Here is a 15,840-nt window from a genome sequence, read left to right on the forward strand (position 1 = left end):
GACCACTTAATGATCTTTCCAAATGTTGTTTGTACCGTTAGCTAACTGTTGTAAAGTGCTTTGGGTAAAAGTGCTATATTAAAAAAAAATCTTTAATATTTAACATTTTTTGTTCTACAAATAAAAGCACACAACTCATATTTAATATCAATAGTCTTACCTTTCCAATGCAATGGATGTGCTCTCTCTCCGCCCCCAACAGCAGCCACAGAGCTGAGGTGGGAAGGAGGGCTGTCTCTTCCTGGCAGCTGCAGCCCTGGAGCTGGGGAAAGTCGCCTCTTTCTCTGGCCGCCGCAAGCCTACACATTCCAAATTCCTGCACATCCCAAATTCCCCCACCCCCTCTTCTCACCCCACTGTCCCTCCCACCTACACCCTATTCCCCCAAGGCCACCACCTCACCTTGCATGTGCATCTTCTCCAGGGTCCAGGCACCTAACTAGTGGAGCCAGGCCTGCACAGCTCCACTAATTAGGTGGGTGTCCCTTCATTCTCTCGTGTGCAGCCACCCAGGCGCACACCTTAGAGGGAACTATCCGCGGACCACCTGAATGGAGCTCTCAGACCACTGATGGTCCACGGACCACAGTTTGAGAACCTCTGTTCTATGCGTTAGCCCCAGCAGAAGATCAGGGAAAGAAGAAACCCTGGTGCCTAGCCGATAGGGGAGTGGGCATGCTAGAAATAAATAGATTGCGTTGATAAAACATTCCAGGCAGGGTGACATAGCAATTAAATTGGCATCCAACAAGAATTCAACAATATGGGTGGGGCTGTAATCTGTGGGGTTCTACAGGGAACATGCTACTGTGTAGCATCTCACATTCTAGCGCATGTATTTGTGTCTATGGGGACCATGGGGTGTGGTCCATACTTGTAGGGTAGGTACCAGTTGCTGTGTGCAGATGCTTACGTTATGAAATATTAGGGAATTAGGTTGTTGTCAGTATGAGACTTTGTCTTTAGAAGCTTCTATTTCTCATTAGATTCTTCTGACACTTCTGCATTGGGCCCCTCTGACTTGATCATGACACGAGGAACTTTGGATGAGGAAGATGAAGAGAGAGAGAGTGATACTGATGATATTGACCATCAAGGTAAGGGAAAGCGAGGCTGCCTGTGGCTTGGAATTACACAACATGCCCCTTGAGAGGGGAGATCAGAGGTCAAGTGCATGGCTGTTACGGTGAGTGAGAGAGCTGATTCAGGGTTGAAGGCCAAATGAGGTGGGAGGCCAGGGATCAGACAGGTCATCAGTGTAGCCATTAGAGATACTGAGGGTGGGAAATTGTGAAGAGAGCAAGAGCGAGAGCTATGAATCCAAAATTGGAGAGGAAGGTGAAGGGGTCAGAGTCAGGGAGAGGCAGGTAACTGTGATGTGGAAGAGGGGAGTCAGATGGAGTCATTCTTCAAAAGAATGGGGTGAAGGAGGAGAGGTTGGAAATGACAAGAGTGGAAGAGAAACCTGTGCCCACCATGTTTTCTGCACCTCTGTTTCCCCTCAGTAGTCCATCAAGGACACGTAACTCTCATGCTTCCAGCTCTCCAGCAATTCTTTCTCGAGCACTCCCTTTCGACTCCGGCATTCCCACGCTGCACAGTTCCCTGCCTTCACTGTATTCGTCCCAGCAGAGGCAGGCTCCCCAAGCACAGCTGCATGTTTCCTCTTCAGACATGAAAAACCGTGCGACTGTCCACAGTTATTGTTAGTTACAGCACAGCGCTTTTTATGCAAGCCCATTTTATTCTTAAGGTAAAAACACTACAAAGGAAAACACATTTAAAAACAATAAAGAACCTACACAGTTGCTAATAAGCTTACCAGAGATCACCCCAACCCTAACATGGGCTCTGGCAGGAGAAGTCCTTCAACATCCCATCTAAGGATTTCCTTGTGGATTCATGTTCATCACAGCTCCAGCATAGACCAAGCACATAGTCTTATGCGTCCTCAGTAGGCCTAGTCCTTCCAATCCTTCCCTAAGGATTAGGGCCCTTTGTGGACTTGGGGTCCTGTATGTTTGCTGGATCAGGAAGACGGCCCAGAGTTTATTTAAAACCAGGGTATTTATTCAAAAATCCTTTTTGTCTGTTGGTCCATGGAGAATCCTGGACTTTAGCAAAGCTTTTGATACGGTCTCCCACAGTATTCTTACGAGCATGATGGACTATAAGGTGGATAGAAAGCTGGCTAGATCATCGGGCTCAACGGGTAGTGATCAATGGGTCCATGTCTAGTTGGCAGCCGGTATCAAGCGGAGTGCCCCAAAGGTTGGTCCTGGGGCCGGTTTTGTTCAATATCTTTATTAATTATCTGGAGGATGGCGTGGATTTCACCCTCAGCAAGTTTGCAGATGACGCTAAACTGGGAGGAGTGGTAGATGTGCTGGAGGGTAGGGGCAGGATACAGAGGGACCTAGACAAATTAGAGGATTGGGCCAAAAGAAACCTGATGAGGTTCAACAAGGACAAGTCCAGAGTCCTGCACTTAGGAAGGAAGAATCCCATGCACTGCTACAGACTAGGGACTGAGTGGCTAGGCAGCAGTTCTGCAGAAAAGGACCTAGGAGTTACGGTGGACAAGAAGTTGTGCCCTTGTTGCCAAGAAGGCTAACGGCATTTTGAGCTGTATAAGTAGGGGCATTGCCAGCAGATCGAGGGACGTGATCATTCCACTCTATTCGGCATTGATGAGGCCTCATCTGGAGTACTATGTCCAGTTTTGGGCCCCACACTACAAGAAGGATGTGGAAAAATTGGAAAGAGTCCAGCGGAGGGCAACAAAAATGATTAGGGGGCTGGAGCACATGACTTGTGAGGAGAGGCTGAGGGAACTGGGATTGTTTAGTCTGCAGAAGAGAAAATGAGGGGGGATTTGATAGCTGCTTTCAACTACCTGAAAGAGGGTTCCAAAGACGATGGATCTAGACTGTTCAGTGGTAGCAGATGACAGAACAAAGAGTAATGGTCTCAAGTTGCAGTGGGGGAGGTTTAGGTTGGATATTAAGAAAAACTATTTCACTAGGAGGGTGGTGAAATACTGGAGTGCGTTACCTAGGGAGGTGGTGGAGTCTCCTTCCTTGGAGGTTTTTAAGGCCCGGCTTGACAAAGCTCTGGCTGGGATGATTTAGTTGGGAATTGGTCCTGCTTTGAGCAGGGGGTTGCACTAGATGACCTCTTAAGGTCCCTTCCAACCCTGATATTCTATGAATCTATGAATCTAGGGACGGGTTTGAGGATAGAGGAGAGTCTAGTGGGGTGGTATCATCAGATCAAGACTGGAGGCCTTCCTGGAAAATATCCTTTAGCCAAACACAATTTATGTGGCTGCATACGGAGGAACTGGGTAAAATTCCATGGCCTGTGTTATAGAGGAGGTTAGACTAGATGATCTTGTAAAGTCCCTTCTAGCCAGTGAATTAGAAGTTATAGATGAGTTAAGCAGAGAATTGTGGGTGGTGGAGGGATGCCCCTTTTTAAACATTTATATAGCGAAATGAAGATAGTTATATTAAAGCCTATATCATCCATGAATTACAATTAAATAGAGCTGGGCAAATAATGGATTTTCTCTTATTTTTTAAATTGGTGAATGAAAAAGTCCAAATAATTTCATTTCCAGTCAAATGAAATGTTTCGTTTTGATTTCAGCCATTTTAAAATGTGTGTATTTAATACAATTAAAGGAAATTTTGAAACGAAAAGTCATTTCAATCCAAAATATCAAAACATTTCTTTTTGAAAATGTTGAAATGAAAAGTTGAGGGGGATTTTTTATTTATTTATTTTATTTATTTTCATTGTTAAGGGTTTTTTTACCCTTTTAATTTGGTGAAATCTACAGAAATTTGCAAAACAATTTAATGACATTTTTTGTCAGTTTCATGTGAAAAATTTTGCCGGGCTGTAGAATTTAAGGCTTTTTTGTTGTGAAGAAATACACATTTGTACTAGACCTTGCTATTCCTGTTGGAATTTTGAAAGTTGTCTTATAAGTAAATAATTTCATAGAATCATAGAATATCAGGGTTGGAAGAAACCTCAGGAGGTCATCTAGTCCAACCCCAACTATTGTCAATTAACAATCTTAACTGACTTCTGAAATTTTTTTCGTATTGTTTTGAACTGTACCCAAAGATGTGACTTATAATGAAGGTAGCTACAAGCATAATGGGTGAAAGGGTGGGAGTAGGAGAGGATGACAATAAATAAGGTGGTTTGGCAATTCCAAATGGTCACTTTTTGGTACAATTTAAAAAAAATATTTTATGTCCTTATCGTGGATTCTTGCCTGAGTGGTTCATGTGGGCAGTGCTGCAAAAACGTTTTTTACAATATTACAATTCATAGTCCTTTCCGGCCTTAAAATAAAATATATTATGATAATCTGATCTGAAGTCAGCATACCACAGGCTGGAGAACCTCACCCAGTAAGTCCGGCATTCAGCCCTTAACTTCTGTTTGAGCGATAATGTATCTATTAGAAAGATATCAAGTCTTGATTTAAACAATTCAAATGATGGAAAATTCAGCACTTCCCTAGGTAAGTTGCTTCAAAGATTAATTAAACTCTGTTTCTTGTTTTAAATGTTTCTAGTTTCAGGTTTCATAGATTTTAAGGCCACAAGGCATCATCTAGTCTGACCTCCTGTATAACACAGGCCATAACATTTCATCCAGTTACTCCTGCATCTAGCCCAATAACTTGTTTTTGACCAAATCATATCTTCTAAATGCTTCTGAGCCTAAGCTCCTGTCCAAGCCACACCTTCTAAGCACGATCTATGTAGCTATTTCTATTTCTGTCAACCAGAGCTGAGAGGCACCAAAATGTGTGTAATCGACATACCCATAATATCTCATTCTAAGGCATTTTTTTCGAAGCTTCCAGTAACTTTTCTCTTCCGCACCCTCTCCAGTTTTTCAGCAGCCTTCCTAAAATGTGGACACCAGAATTGGATTCATTAGTCGGTATTGTTCTCAATAAAGCTGTATACAAAAGTAAAATAATCTCCCTACTCTTGCACACTGCTTCCCTGTTTATACTTTTTGGCACAGCATTGCATGGGGAGCTCATGTTCAATTATTTGTGTACTATGATTCCGAAGTCCTTTTCAGACAGTCACTGCTTTCCAGGATACAGTCTCTCATTCTGGAGCTATAGCCTGCACTCAGACCAACTTCAGAGATGTGCTGCTCCAATTCAGTGCTGAACACATTAGCCTCGGTACGGAGTGCTTCACCAGCACCGGGCCATCCCCAGCACCATTTGCCATCTCCAGTGCTGAGGGGAAGGCACAAGAAACAGCGCACCAAAAGAGGGCGCTCCCCAGTGCCAAAGAAGAATAGGCGGGGAATGGTTGACAAGGTGTTGGGCCACTTGTCCTCTGCAGAGCGGCGATCAGTGGTGGCAACTCCACCCAGGGCACCGAGGCTGGTCCAGGATCCACCACTGACTCCTGGGAGCAGTTGGGGCACCCTACACTTGCAAGCCCATTGATGCTGGAGGCATTCTAGGTGTCAAGAGACCTAATGTCGCTCCCAGTGCCACCCAAGAACCTCAACCAGCGGAATCGTCGATGGCAGCCCCCACCAGAGAGAAACCCTCTATGGGTCCACTTCAGTGGTCTCCGGCTTTGGCGCACCGGTCACCGGCTTCCCAGTCGCCAGCTTCACGGCACCGATCCCCAGCTTTGTGACACCTATCTCCAGTCCCATGGCAACGATCGCCTACTCCATTGCTCTGATCTCCAGCTTCCTGGCACCACTCCTTGGTTCCCCATCACAGCCGATAGGCGGAAGTGGCAACGGCGCCACTATTGTGTCTGAGGGAAGAGTCCTCATCAGAGTACAGGTGTGAATCCATCCCTCCCACAAGGAGACACTGGCATCAGCTTGTACACACCGGACTTCGGTGCTGGACCTTCTGTGGGCGCTTGGCCACCAGGGCAGTGGCCAGTGCACTGGCAATATTGGAACCCGGGGGGGGGTGGTGAGCATGTTTCCCGTCAATGCTGGGACCTTAGTCCCAGATGTCGTCCTTGGTGGTATCTGAGAGGCGAACCACAGCCCTGCCCTAGCCAGTGCCGAACCTTGACTCGGACCCCTATACTGAGACCCCAGCAGTGGTCCAAGTGGAAGCAACCCCAATGGTGGAGGAGGAGCCAGCTCCTCCTATGGTGGTGGCCTCTTCCTCATCGTCCCCAGACCAGGTGGTTGTGGATCCAGCCAGTCCCCTTCCACTGGATGTCTTCGGGGCTCACCAAGAGCTCCTCAAGCGAGTTGCCACAAACTTGGGGCTGGAGGCAGAGGAGCTCAAGCCCATGGACAGCCTGTTTGACATTTTAGCTGCAGTGGCCCCCTCCAAAGTGGCCCTACCGAGTTCACAAAAGGGTGTTGAAGCTAATTAGGGGACTGTGATAGACCCCATCTTTCCTGCCCCGACCTCAAAATGGACAGAGAAGAAATATTATGTCCCAGCTAAGGGGTGTGAATATATGTATGAACAAATGAGCAGGACAGACAGGGGCAGGCAAGTGCCACCCTTAAAAATAAGGGTGCAAAGAGACTCCGTTTGTTTGGTTGGAAGGTATATTCAACAGTCAGCCTACAGCTTCGTATCTCCAAACAGTAGGCATTGCTGGGAGGTAGGATTTTAATATCTAGAACTCGATGGCCAGGTTCAAAGGCTCCCTGCCACAGGAATCGAGGCAGGAATTCTTGGCCATCTTGGAGGAAGGCAAGTTGGTGGCCAGGGCCTCGCTTCAGGCTGCCTTGGATGTGACTGACTCAGCAGCCAGATTAATGGCGTCAGCAGTGTCCAGGCAACACAGCTCATGGCTGCAATTATTGGGTCTTTCTCACAAGGTGCAGCAATCAGTCCAAGACTTCCCAGGTTGCATTCTTCTCGGAACAGACGAACACCAAGGACTGAAGGACTCTAGGGCCGCGCTGCGCTCCTTGGGCCTGTACGCATCCCCAGCCTCCAGGAGACATTTCCGGCTGCAGCTGCCTCTCAGGTTCTCAGGACCTCCCAGGGATGATCCCTATAAGAAAAAAGGGAAAGGTTATAAGCGCCAACTCCTGCACTGTCCACCTCTGCCTCTGTCAAATTCGGGAAGGTACCCGAGTCGCTTGAGGCAGACCTTTTGAGGGTGCACGCAAAGACGGTGGTCCGGACTTGACCCAGGATCCATCCCCTCTTTTGTTTTTGGACCATTTGTTTCCTTTCGATACTGCATGGTCCCTAATAACTTTGAACCGTTGGGTACTCAAGACCGTGGCAGTTGGGTATACCCTGCAGTTTCCTACTCCTCAACCCCGTCCCTCTTCAGGGACCCTTCTCACAAGCAACTCCTTACCCAGGAGGTGGAAGCTCTCCTACGCATGAGGGCCATAGAGGAAGTTCCTCAAGATTTGAGGGGCAAAGGGTTTTATTCTTGATATTTCCTAATCCGGAAGGCCAAAGGGGGCTTCAGGCCCATCCTGGACCTGCATTGCTTCAACAAACATCTCAGGAAGTACAGGACTACTGTACGCCTTCCCACTGACACCCTTGGTCCACAAGGCCCTCTTAAAGATCAAGAGGGACAAGGCGAGGATTATCCTGATAGCCCCAGTGTGGCCACACCCGCATTGATATAGCACACTTCCAGACCTTTCGGTAGCAGCCCTGTTATAGCTCCCAACTTGATCTCACAGAACCAAAGTTGGTTGCTTCACCTGAACTTCACGTCCCTGCATCTGACAGCTTGGCTGCTGCGTGGTTGAACCCTGAGGAACAGGCCTGCTCAGAGCCAGTCCAGCAAGTCTTGCTGGGTAGCAGGAAACCCTCTCTACCAAGGTGACCTACTTGGCCAAGTGGAAGCACTTCACTTGTTGGGCCTCCGATTGGGGTCTTTCCCCATATGAGTCCAAGATGGACTGCATAGATGACTATCTACTCCACCTGAAGCACCAGGGTCTGGCCCTATCATCGGTCAAGGTACACCTGGTGGCCATCTTGGCCTTCCCATCCTCCGGCTAGGGTAAATTAGTCTTCACACATGAGATGACAGTCAGGTTCCATAAAGGCTTGGGAAGACTTTACCCACAGGTTCATGACCTGATTACCTCACAGGACTTGAATCTGGAACTGTCAAAGCTTTGAGCCATTGGCATCTTGTTCCCTGCTACTACTGTTATAGAAGGCGGCCTTCTTGGTGGCAATTAGGTTGGCCAGAAGGGTCTCCGAAATCAGAGCGCTGACTTCAGAACCCCTTATATGGTGTTCTTCAAAGATGAGGTCTGGCTGCACCCCAACCCAACCTTCCTGCCAAAGGTGGTTTCACAGTTCCATAACAATCAGGACATTTTTCTGCCCATCTTCTTTCCAAAGCTTCACAGATCAGATGAGGATCGTCGACTACATACCTTAGATGTTAGCTGGGCCCTGGACTTCTACATTGAAAGGACTAATCCCTTCTGCAAATCAGCGCAGCTCTTTATAGAGGCGGTTGGCAGGATGAAAGGTCTGCCAGTATCATCTGAAGATCTGGATAACTGCCTGCATCTGGGCGTGCTACGAGCCGGCCATTGTGACAGCCCACTGTACAAGGGCCCAGGCTTCATCAGCAGCATTCCTTGCGCAGATTCCAGTCCAGGACATCTGCAGGGCCACAAGGTGGTCATCGATCCATACCTTTGCATCCCACTACACCATCATCCAGCGAGCCCGTGACAATGCCAGTTTTGGTTGAGCAGTGTCGATTGCAACATATCTGTGAAGCCCGAACCCACTGCCAGGGATACTGCTTGTGAGTCACCTAGAATGGAATTGACATGATCAAGCACGCGAAGAAAAAACGGTTACTTACCTCCTGTAACTGTTTTTTGAGATGTGTTGCTTATGTCCATTCCATGGCCTTCCCTCCTAGCCCTCTGTCGGAGTTGCTAGCAAGAAGGAACTGAGAGGGTGCGGGGCTGGTGGCGCCCCTTATACGGGCACATAAGTGCGGGGCTCCAGGGTGCACTAGGGCTGTCCCTACAGATACCACTAAGGGAAAAATCTCCAGCAATTGTGCATGTGGTGTGTGCACAACTAGTATGGAATGAACATGAGCAACACATCTCAAAGAACAACCATTACGGAAGGTTAGTAACCGTTTTTGGTGGACCAGTGACCCATTGTGCAAGGTGCTGTACAAACACACAACAGAAAGACAGTACTTACCTAAATATAGGACAAAGAGATAACAAATGGACGGAGTAGTACATGGAGTCAGCATGATAAACAGTGGGCTTAACTCACCGGTAGCCTAACCATTGTCAACTTTTTTTTAGGCATCATGGCAAAGAGTTTTGAGGAGGGATTTGAAAATGGAGAATAAGATAGCTTTGTGGAAGTTTGGGGGAGCACCTCCCAAGTATGAGGAGCAGCATTGGAGAAAATGCTTGTTTGAAAGTGTAACAAGTGTGCAGTGAGAACAGGAGTACTTGTGGCACCTTAGAGACTCAGTGTGCAGTGGAGGCTGCCACCAGGGGTGGATCAGAGGCAAGCATCAACAGCTCATTAGCAAATGAGATAATTGGTAAAGTGGGGATTGACTGTGAAGGGCCTTGAAAATGCAAGCAGGTTTATGTTTGTGATAGAGAAGGGAGAGCCAGAAGAGGCATGTAAGAGATGGGTGACCTGGTCAAAGAGAGAGGCTAGGAAAATTCCTTGCAGCCAGCATTCTGAATGGATACAAGTGAGGCAAGATTGCATTTGTCAAGGCTAGCAAGAAGAATGTTTCAGTAATTGAGAAGTGAGACTTGGATGAAAGTTTTAGCTGTGTGGATGGATAGGAAAGGCTATGTCTTAGGCCAGACCTGCACATCATGCAGGCCGCATGTGACCCGTGTGGGCTCACTGTGCGGCCCGCGGGGGGGTGAGTAGGTGGGCTCACTGTGCAGCCCGTGGGGGGTGAGTAAGTATAAGCCAACGGCTGGCTGTCCCGCGGGTGGGCGGGGTGGTGAAGGGGCTAGTGGCAGGCTGGAGAGTGAGGGTGAGCCAGCGGCAGGAGGCAGGGGCAGCGGCAGAAGGTAAGAGGCCAGGCAAGTGAGCTGGCGGCGGGGGAGGGAGGCTGAGGACGCAAGCGGGGGGGCAGGTGACCGGGGGAGGAAGGGCGGACGGAGGAGGTGGGCGGGCGGTGGCCAGGGGCAGGTGAGCCGCCGGTGGGGGAGGGGGGATGAGGAGGTAAGCGGGGGGGCTGGTGAGCCGGCGGCGGGGGAGGGAGGGGGGGATGAGGAGGCGAGCGGGTGGGCAGTGGTGGGGGGTGAGGAGGTGAGCGGGGGGGGGGTGAGGAGGTGAGCAGGCGGGCAGAGGTGGGAGGGCAATTGGGAGAGGGAAATGCCAGAATGCCCCCGACGGTCCCAGATGTTCCTGGCTCATTAAGTCTTGACAGTCTCTGGGGGGAATCACTGCTAATCCCAGGACCAGACAGGCTGTTGTGTTTGGATCAGGGGTTCTTCAACTTTTTCATAGTGTGGAAAACTAGTTAATGCAGGGACTACCTCATGAGTTCATGTGCCTGTCGTCACTACAGCAACTGCTTCCATGGAAAAGCCACCTTAGGAGGATGTTTAAATGTATATTTAGCTTCTTTCGATCTCACAGTCAGAAGCAGCTGGCCCCATGTGCACACACCCAGCTCTCTGGACTCAATCCCACCACGCTTTGGGAACCTGTGCAGCCGAGTCTGTCCCCAGCAGTGCAAAGGCAAAGTGAGGACAGGATCAAATCAAATGTCCATCCCCGCATTAGAAAAGAGAGAACTATGACATACTGCACATAAATCCAAACCACTTCGTTAGCTGAAGAGTTAAGCTGTAAATTTTAGAGGAGCCCAGTTAAAAGCCCGTCAAAAATCTCACTTACAAATACTCGACAGCTTCCCTAAAAACCCGAAGGCAGGATAGTCTAGAAATGAACAGTTCAGGGATCCAACCCCACAGCCATATCATTCTTCCCTGTTCCTCACCATCCTGCCTGCCCTGCCCTGCCCCCAAGAATTTTAGCCACATCCCACCCAATCCAGGGCCCCACCTCTTCCTCTGCAGAGCAGCCCTTGCCGCAGAGTTAGGACTCAGCAGAAGGGCAGTTTCAATAATTTACAGAGTCAATGTTCTAAACATGACACAGGTCTTTGTGATTCCCCCAGCTCTCCCCCAGTAGCACCCAGAGGCCCCCATCCGACTCAGCCAGACACCTGGTGTTTGGGGCCAAGCCATTTTGGGGGTAGGAAGCTAGGAAAATGTTCAGAAAGGGAATGATGGATATTTGTGAAATACCTTAATTGCAAAACCCCTTTTCTGAAGGTTACCAAACCTCCCAGACAAATCCTAACCCTAACCCTGGCCTAAGAGAGCTCAGGGGATCTGGTAATTTTTTGGAGAAGTTGCACGGAAGTTAAAAATGGATCTTAGTTGTAAGTTAGGATCAGTCTGAACTATGGAGTGGCTACCACTGGCCCATTACATCCGGGTGAGCGACCAGCATTGGGCCTGATCTGGTCTGGCTCCCATCCCCTCTCCAAGGGTTGCAGCTGTCTGGAGGTACTGCCTTCCACGCCTACCTCATTCATTCAACAGGGCAATCGATTACAAAGTGGGGGGAAGATCTTATTCTACTTCTAGCAAAAAGACATTTTTCTTTTATCTTAATTATACTACCTCAGGGGCCCACTATAACACATTACCAAGGTTCAATACAAAGTCATATAAAAGTTATACAAAAATGCATAATGCAGAGATTTATCTACAACTTCATTGATTGACTGCCGTGTGCAGTAATATAGTGACCCCAGGTCTTTGAATGAGGCTTTATACTTAGGAGGGGGCGAGCAGTGAGTCGGAGACGAGCGGGTAGGCAAGCAGCAGGTGGGAAAAGAGGCGAACAGTGAGCAGGCAGGGGTTCTAGGAGTAGGCATGGGGGTTTCTGGCAGGGAAGGGAGAAGGTGAAAGGAGGTGAGTGGTGGGTGGGGGACTGACTAGGAGGGACGCAGCAAGCCAGCGGGGGAGCTAGGGGGTGAAGAGGGGTGTGATGGTGGGGCCGAGCGGGGAGGGGCTGGGTCCTATTTTACTGCTGTGATCTGGTCACCCTATGCACGCCATTTCTTTCCCCCTCTACACTACAGGCTTCCACACATTGTCAGTGTGCCTGACATACAATTGTTTGCTTTAATTGAAAAATTCTTAATAAAGTATCACCCACCCCCCCCCCCCAAAAAAAAAAAAAAAAAAACCCTTCCTTTTCGGCCCACTGCTGTTTTGGCTGGGTGGCGCTGGGGAAGGAGGGTTTGTTTCCGCAGGGCGGGCGGCGCTGAGGGGAGGGGTTGGCCCTCAACTGTTTTCTTTGGAGTAATATGGCCCTCGTTGCTTTACGAGTTGTGCAGGCCTGTCTTAGGCTATGTCTACACTGCAGACTTTTGTTGCCAAAAGTTATGCTCTTTTAATTAAAGTGCTTTAATTAAACCACTGTTGCATGTCCACATTATGCTCCTTGTGTTGGCAGAGTACATCCACACTAACAGCTCTCGCATCGACACTGAGAGCAGTGCACTGTGGGTAGCTATCCCGCTGTGCAACTGGCTGCAGGGTGCTTTGGGAAGGGTTTGCAATGCCTTATGGGACAGGTACAGTGTCATATGATGTAGGTTTTTCAATCCCATTGTTCCATGGGGATCTTACTAAATTGCCAGACACTTTTCAACTAAAATGTGTGTGTGGGAGGGGGGGGGGCGGGGAACAGGGAGCGTGCGGGGGAGAGGCAGAGATTGTATCTGTGTTCCCCTTCCCTGTCCAATTCTCTCTAGCTTCTCATATTCCTCTCCTGGGAATTTCTAGGACTTGAGTGGGCCAAGGAGAACGGAATTGCAAGTAGATGAAGACCTAGACACACATTTTCCATCTTACTCTGTGTTCCCAGTAGCCTTACTCCCATCTTAACTCAGAACCTTAAGCAGGGTAGGAGCTGTCTTAGTACTGAAATATGTTTTGTTCCCCCCCCCCCCAGTCACTGAGGAAAGCCACGAAGAACCAGCCTTCAGAAACTTCATGCAGGAGACAAGGATGAAGTACCAGAATAGAAGTAGCCACTAAGAGACTTTCAGAAGCAAAGCGCTGCAAACCCTTCGACTGGCGAGAACAGCAAGAGCAAACTGTCCACCACCTTCTGTGCTGTGAAGACACCAGTGCAGCCTTGTATGCAATCTAACTTCCGTGAAGCACTTTCTCTGATATTTAAATATCTGTACTTGCAAAATCAGTTGGTTACTGTGAGCTGGAGTTCTGACTTCAGGTGTTTAACCTTTTGCCATTGTGACTTTTAAAACAAAATAAGGATTGCACTTTTCCCTTTTCTCCAAATAGTTTTGCTCCGCCTTGTTGGGAACTTGAATTCCTGGTGTGTCAGCATTATTGTCTGGAGTTTTGGTCCACCCCTGGGAGTTCAACACCATCCCCACATTCAAAGCTCATGGTTTCTCTTGGGTGCAGGGGATGGGTGAGACCTCTGCTGGAAAGCTCTTCTGAGAATTGTCTCCATTTAGTTATGGTGGTGGCTCAAATTCAGAGGGTTGGGGCAATAGTCTTGTGTGATAACAGCCAGAGCCTCAATTTTAAATGTATTCCCTATTAAATTCTGCAGCTAAAATTTGATCAGAGGCTAGAAAGGTCTTTTCAATAACTTGTTTCTAAATGGAGTTTTCTCTGAGTTACTGAAACAGGGTAACTGAAATGTCACTGCAATCCCATGTTTGACATTTTATTTTGTTCTGTAATTTATTATAAAGTATTTTTTGCTATTGACAAATGGCTTAGTGGTGATTGGGAATGACCGAGTTGGACTCTTTCTTGCTATGGGAGGTTCATTGAATAAGCTTGCTCTACATGGTTGCAGCACACCCAGAGGCACCACACTGGGAGTGAGCTGCGTGCCTGAAGCCATAGTATCTCGAGCTGTGAAGCTAAACAGCATTTCATCTGGTGACCAGAGATACTGCAAACGCAGATGCTACAGGAAGTGGTGTTAGTGATTCAGTAGCTGGTGCTCCTTCCCTGTGAGTCAAAAATGAACTAATACCCTGCATAGTGGTGTGAGCACTGTGCTGCTCACCTACAATTGCTCATCAGTTTCATTCTTATTCCAAATAGTTCTAAAACTTTTTGACCCCCAAGACAAGCAAAATGAAGGGTGCTATCCAAGTCGGGAAGAGGGAAATCTTGCCATTACCTACAGTTACACTTATTTTCTATATACATTATCCTTCATCAGGAGGTTTTTTCGTAGATTTTAAAGCCAGAAAGGATCATTAATATCATGTAATCCAACCACCTACATGCACAGGCCATTACATCGCACGCGGTAATTACTACATCAGTCCCATAATTTCTTTTTTGAGCTATATCATATATTTTAGAAAGATATCCAGTCTTGATTTTAAACTTCAAGTGAGAGAATCCACTGTGTTTCTAGGTACATTGTTCCAATGGTTAATTATAATCACTATTAAAAATGTGCTCCTTACTTCTATTTTGTTGGCAGTATGGTAACTGTGCTGGTCCCAGGATATTAGAGAGACATGGTGGTTGAGGTAATATCATTGATTGGACCAACTCCTGTTGGTGAAAGACAAGCTTTCGAGCTGCATAGAGGAGTTCTTCAGGTCTGGGAACCTATTCAAGGTGAAGTGGCCCATTAATACCTCTGTAGTCATAGGACAAAAAAGCGGGTTAGTTGGTTACAGATTGTTATAAAAAGCCATATCATAGGAGCGAACACTTTTTCACAAAACAACCACTCCATATCTGACTTCATTCCTCATCCACATGGGATACTTGCACTCCACCTTAAAAAACGAGCCTGGGAACTTAATTTAATAATTTAGCTGGATGCTAAAAATCGTGGTCTTATTAATGACACTGGATTTATGGCTCCTTACAACAATCGGTAACCCACTAACCCCCCTTTTTTTGTCCTATGACTGCAGAGCTGCACACCCTTCAACAAGCTAGAACGCCATTCTGGCTTCCACCTCCTCTGCCTCAGTCAAGGTTGTGGGGTGTCCCCCAGTCCAGCTCCTACAGAAAGAAGGAGAAAGACAACGGGTTTAGGCAACAGCACACTTCGTCTTCCCGCTCTTCTGCCCAGCCTACCCCCTCTAGAGACCAGGGCAGCCAGAAACATGCATTTTGAGGATGCGCCCAAGGATGGCACCCCAGCCACTGCCCAGGATCCACCTCCTGCTTTTTCCTCAACTGTCTATGCCCTCTCCGGTCAGCCTGGTCGCAGCTGACTTCGGACTGTTGGGTGCTCAACACAATTTCTTTGGGCTACATCCTGCAATTTGTGGCACCCCCCTTTCAAGCCTCTGGCTTTCTGTTCTCTCCTCTTCCTTTCTTGGAAGGTCGCATTCTTGGTTGCAATAAGTTCAGCCCACAGGGTCTCTGAGATCAGACCACTTACCTTGGAATCACCCTATACAGTCTTTTACAAGGGACAAGGTCCAACTGCATCCACACCCGGCTTTCCTGCCCAAGGTGGTCTCCCAGTTTCATATGGGCCAGGACATTTATCTGCCCGTCTTTTTTCCAAAGCCACATAAGCTGGAGGAGGAAGGTTGGCTGCATTCCCTAGATGTCAGAAGGGCGCTAGCCTTCTACATTGAACGGACCAAGCCATTCCGCAAATCGACACAGCTGTTCGTCGCGGTGGCTGACAGGATGAAAGGTCGTCCGGTGTCCGCTCAAAGACTTTTTTCTAGGATCACCGCCTGCATTTGCTACTGCTATGACCAGACGAAGGTGCCACCTCCGGTGATT

At 48.0% G+C, this 15,840-nt stretch overlaps 1 protein-coding gene across 2 annotated transcripts in view; it reads left to right on the forward strand.

Annotated features, from left to right (window-relative positions):
* The window catches only part of GPN1 (GPN-loop GTPase 1), a 56,436-nt gene extending 42,605 nt beyond the window's left edge, over positions 1 to 13,831 (forward strand). For both annotated transcript variants that reach the window (XM_005313257.4, XM_042845499.2), the window contains 2 exons: positions 987 to 1,097; positions 13,034 to 13,831. In XM_005313257.4, coding sequence (XP_005313314.3) covers positions 987 to 1,097; positions 13,034 to 13,119 — 197 coding nt within the window. In that variant the 3' untranslated portion in view covers positions 13,120 to 13,831. The remainder of the gene's footprint in view (positions 1 to 986; positions 1,098 to 13,033) is intronic.
* Positions 13,832 to 15,840: the final 2,009 nt, after the last annotated feature.

The sequence above is a fragment of the Chrysemys picta genome, chromosome 3 (assembly GCF_011386835.1).
Source record: "Chrysemys picta bellii isolate R12L10 chromosome 3, ASM1138683v2, whole genome shotgun sequence".
Taxonomy (NCBI): domain Eukaryota; kingdom Metazoa; phylum Chordata; order Testudines; family Emydidae; genus Chrysemys; species Chrysemys picta.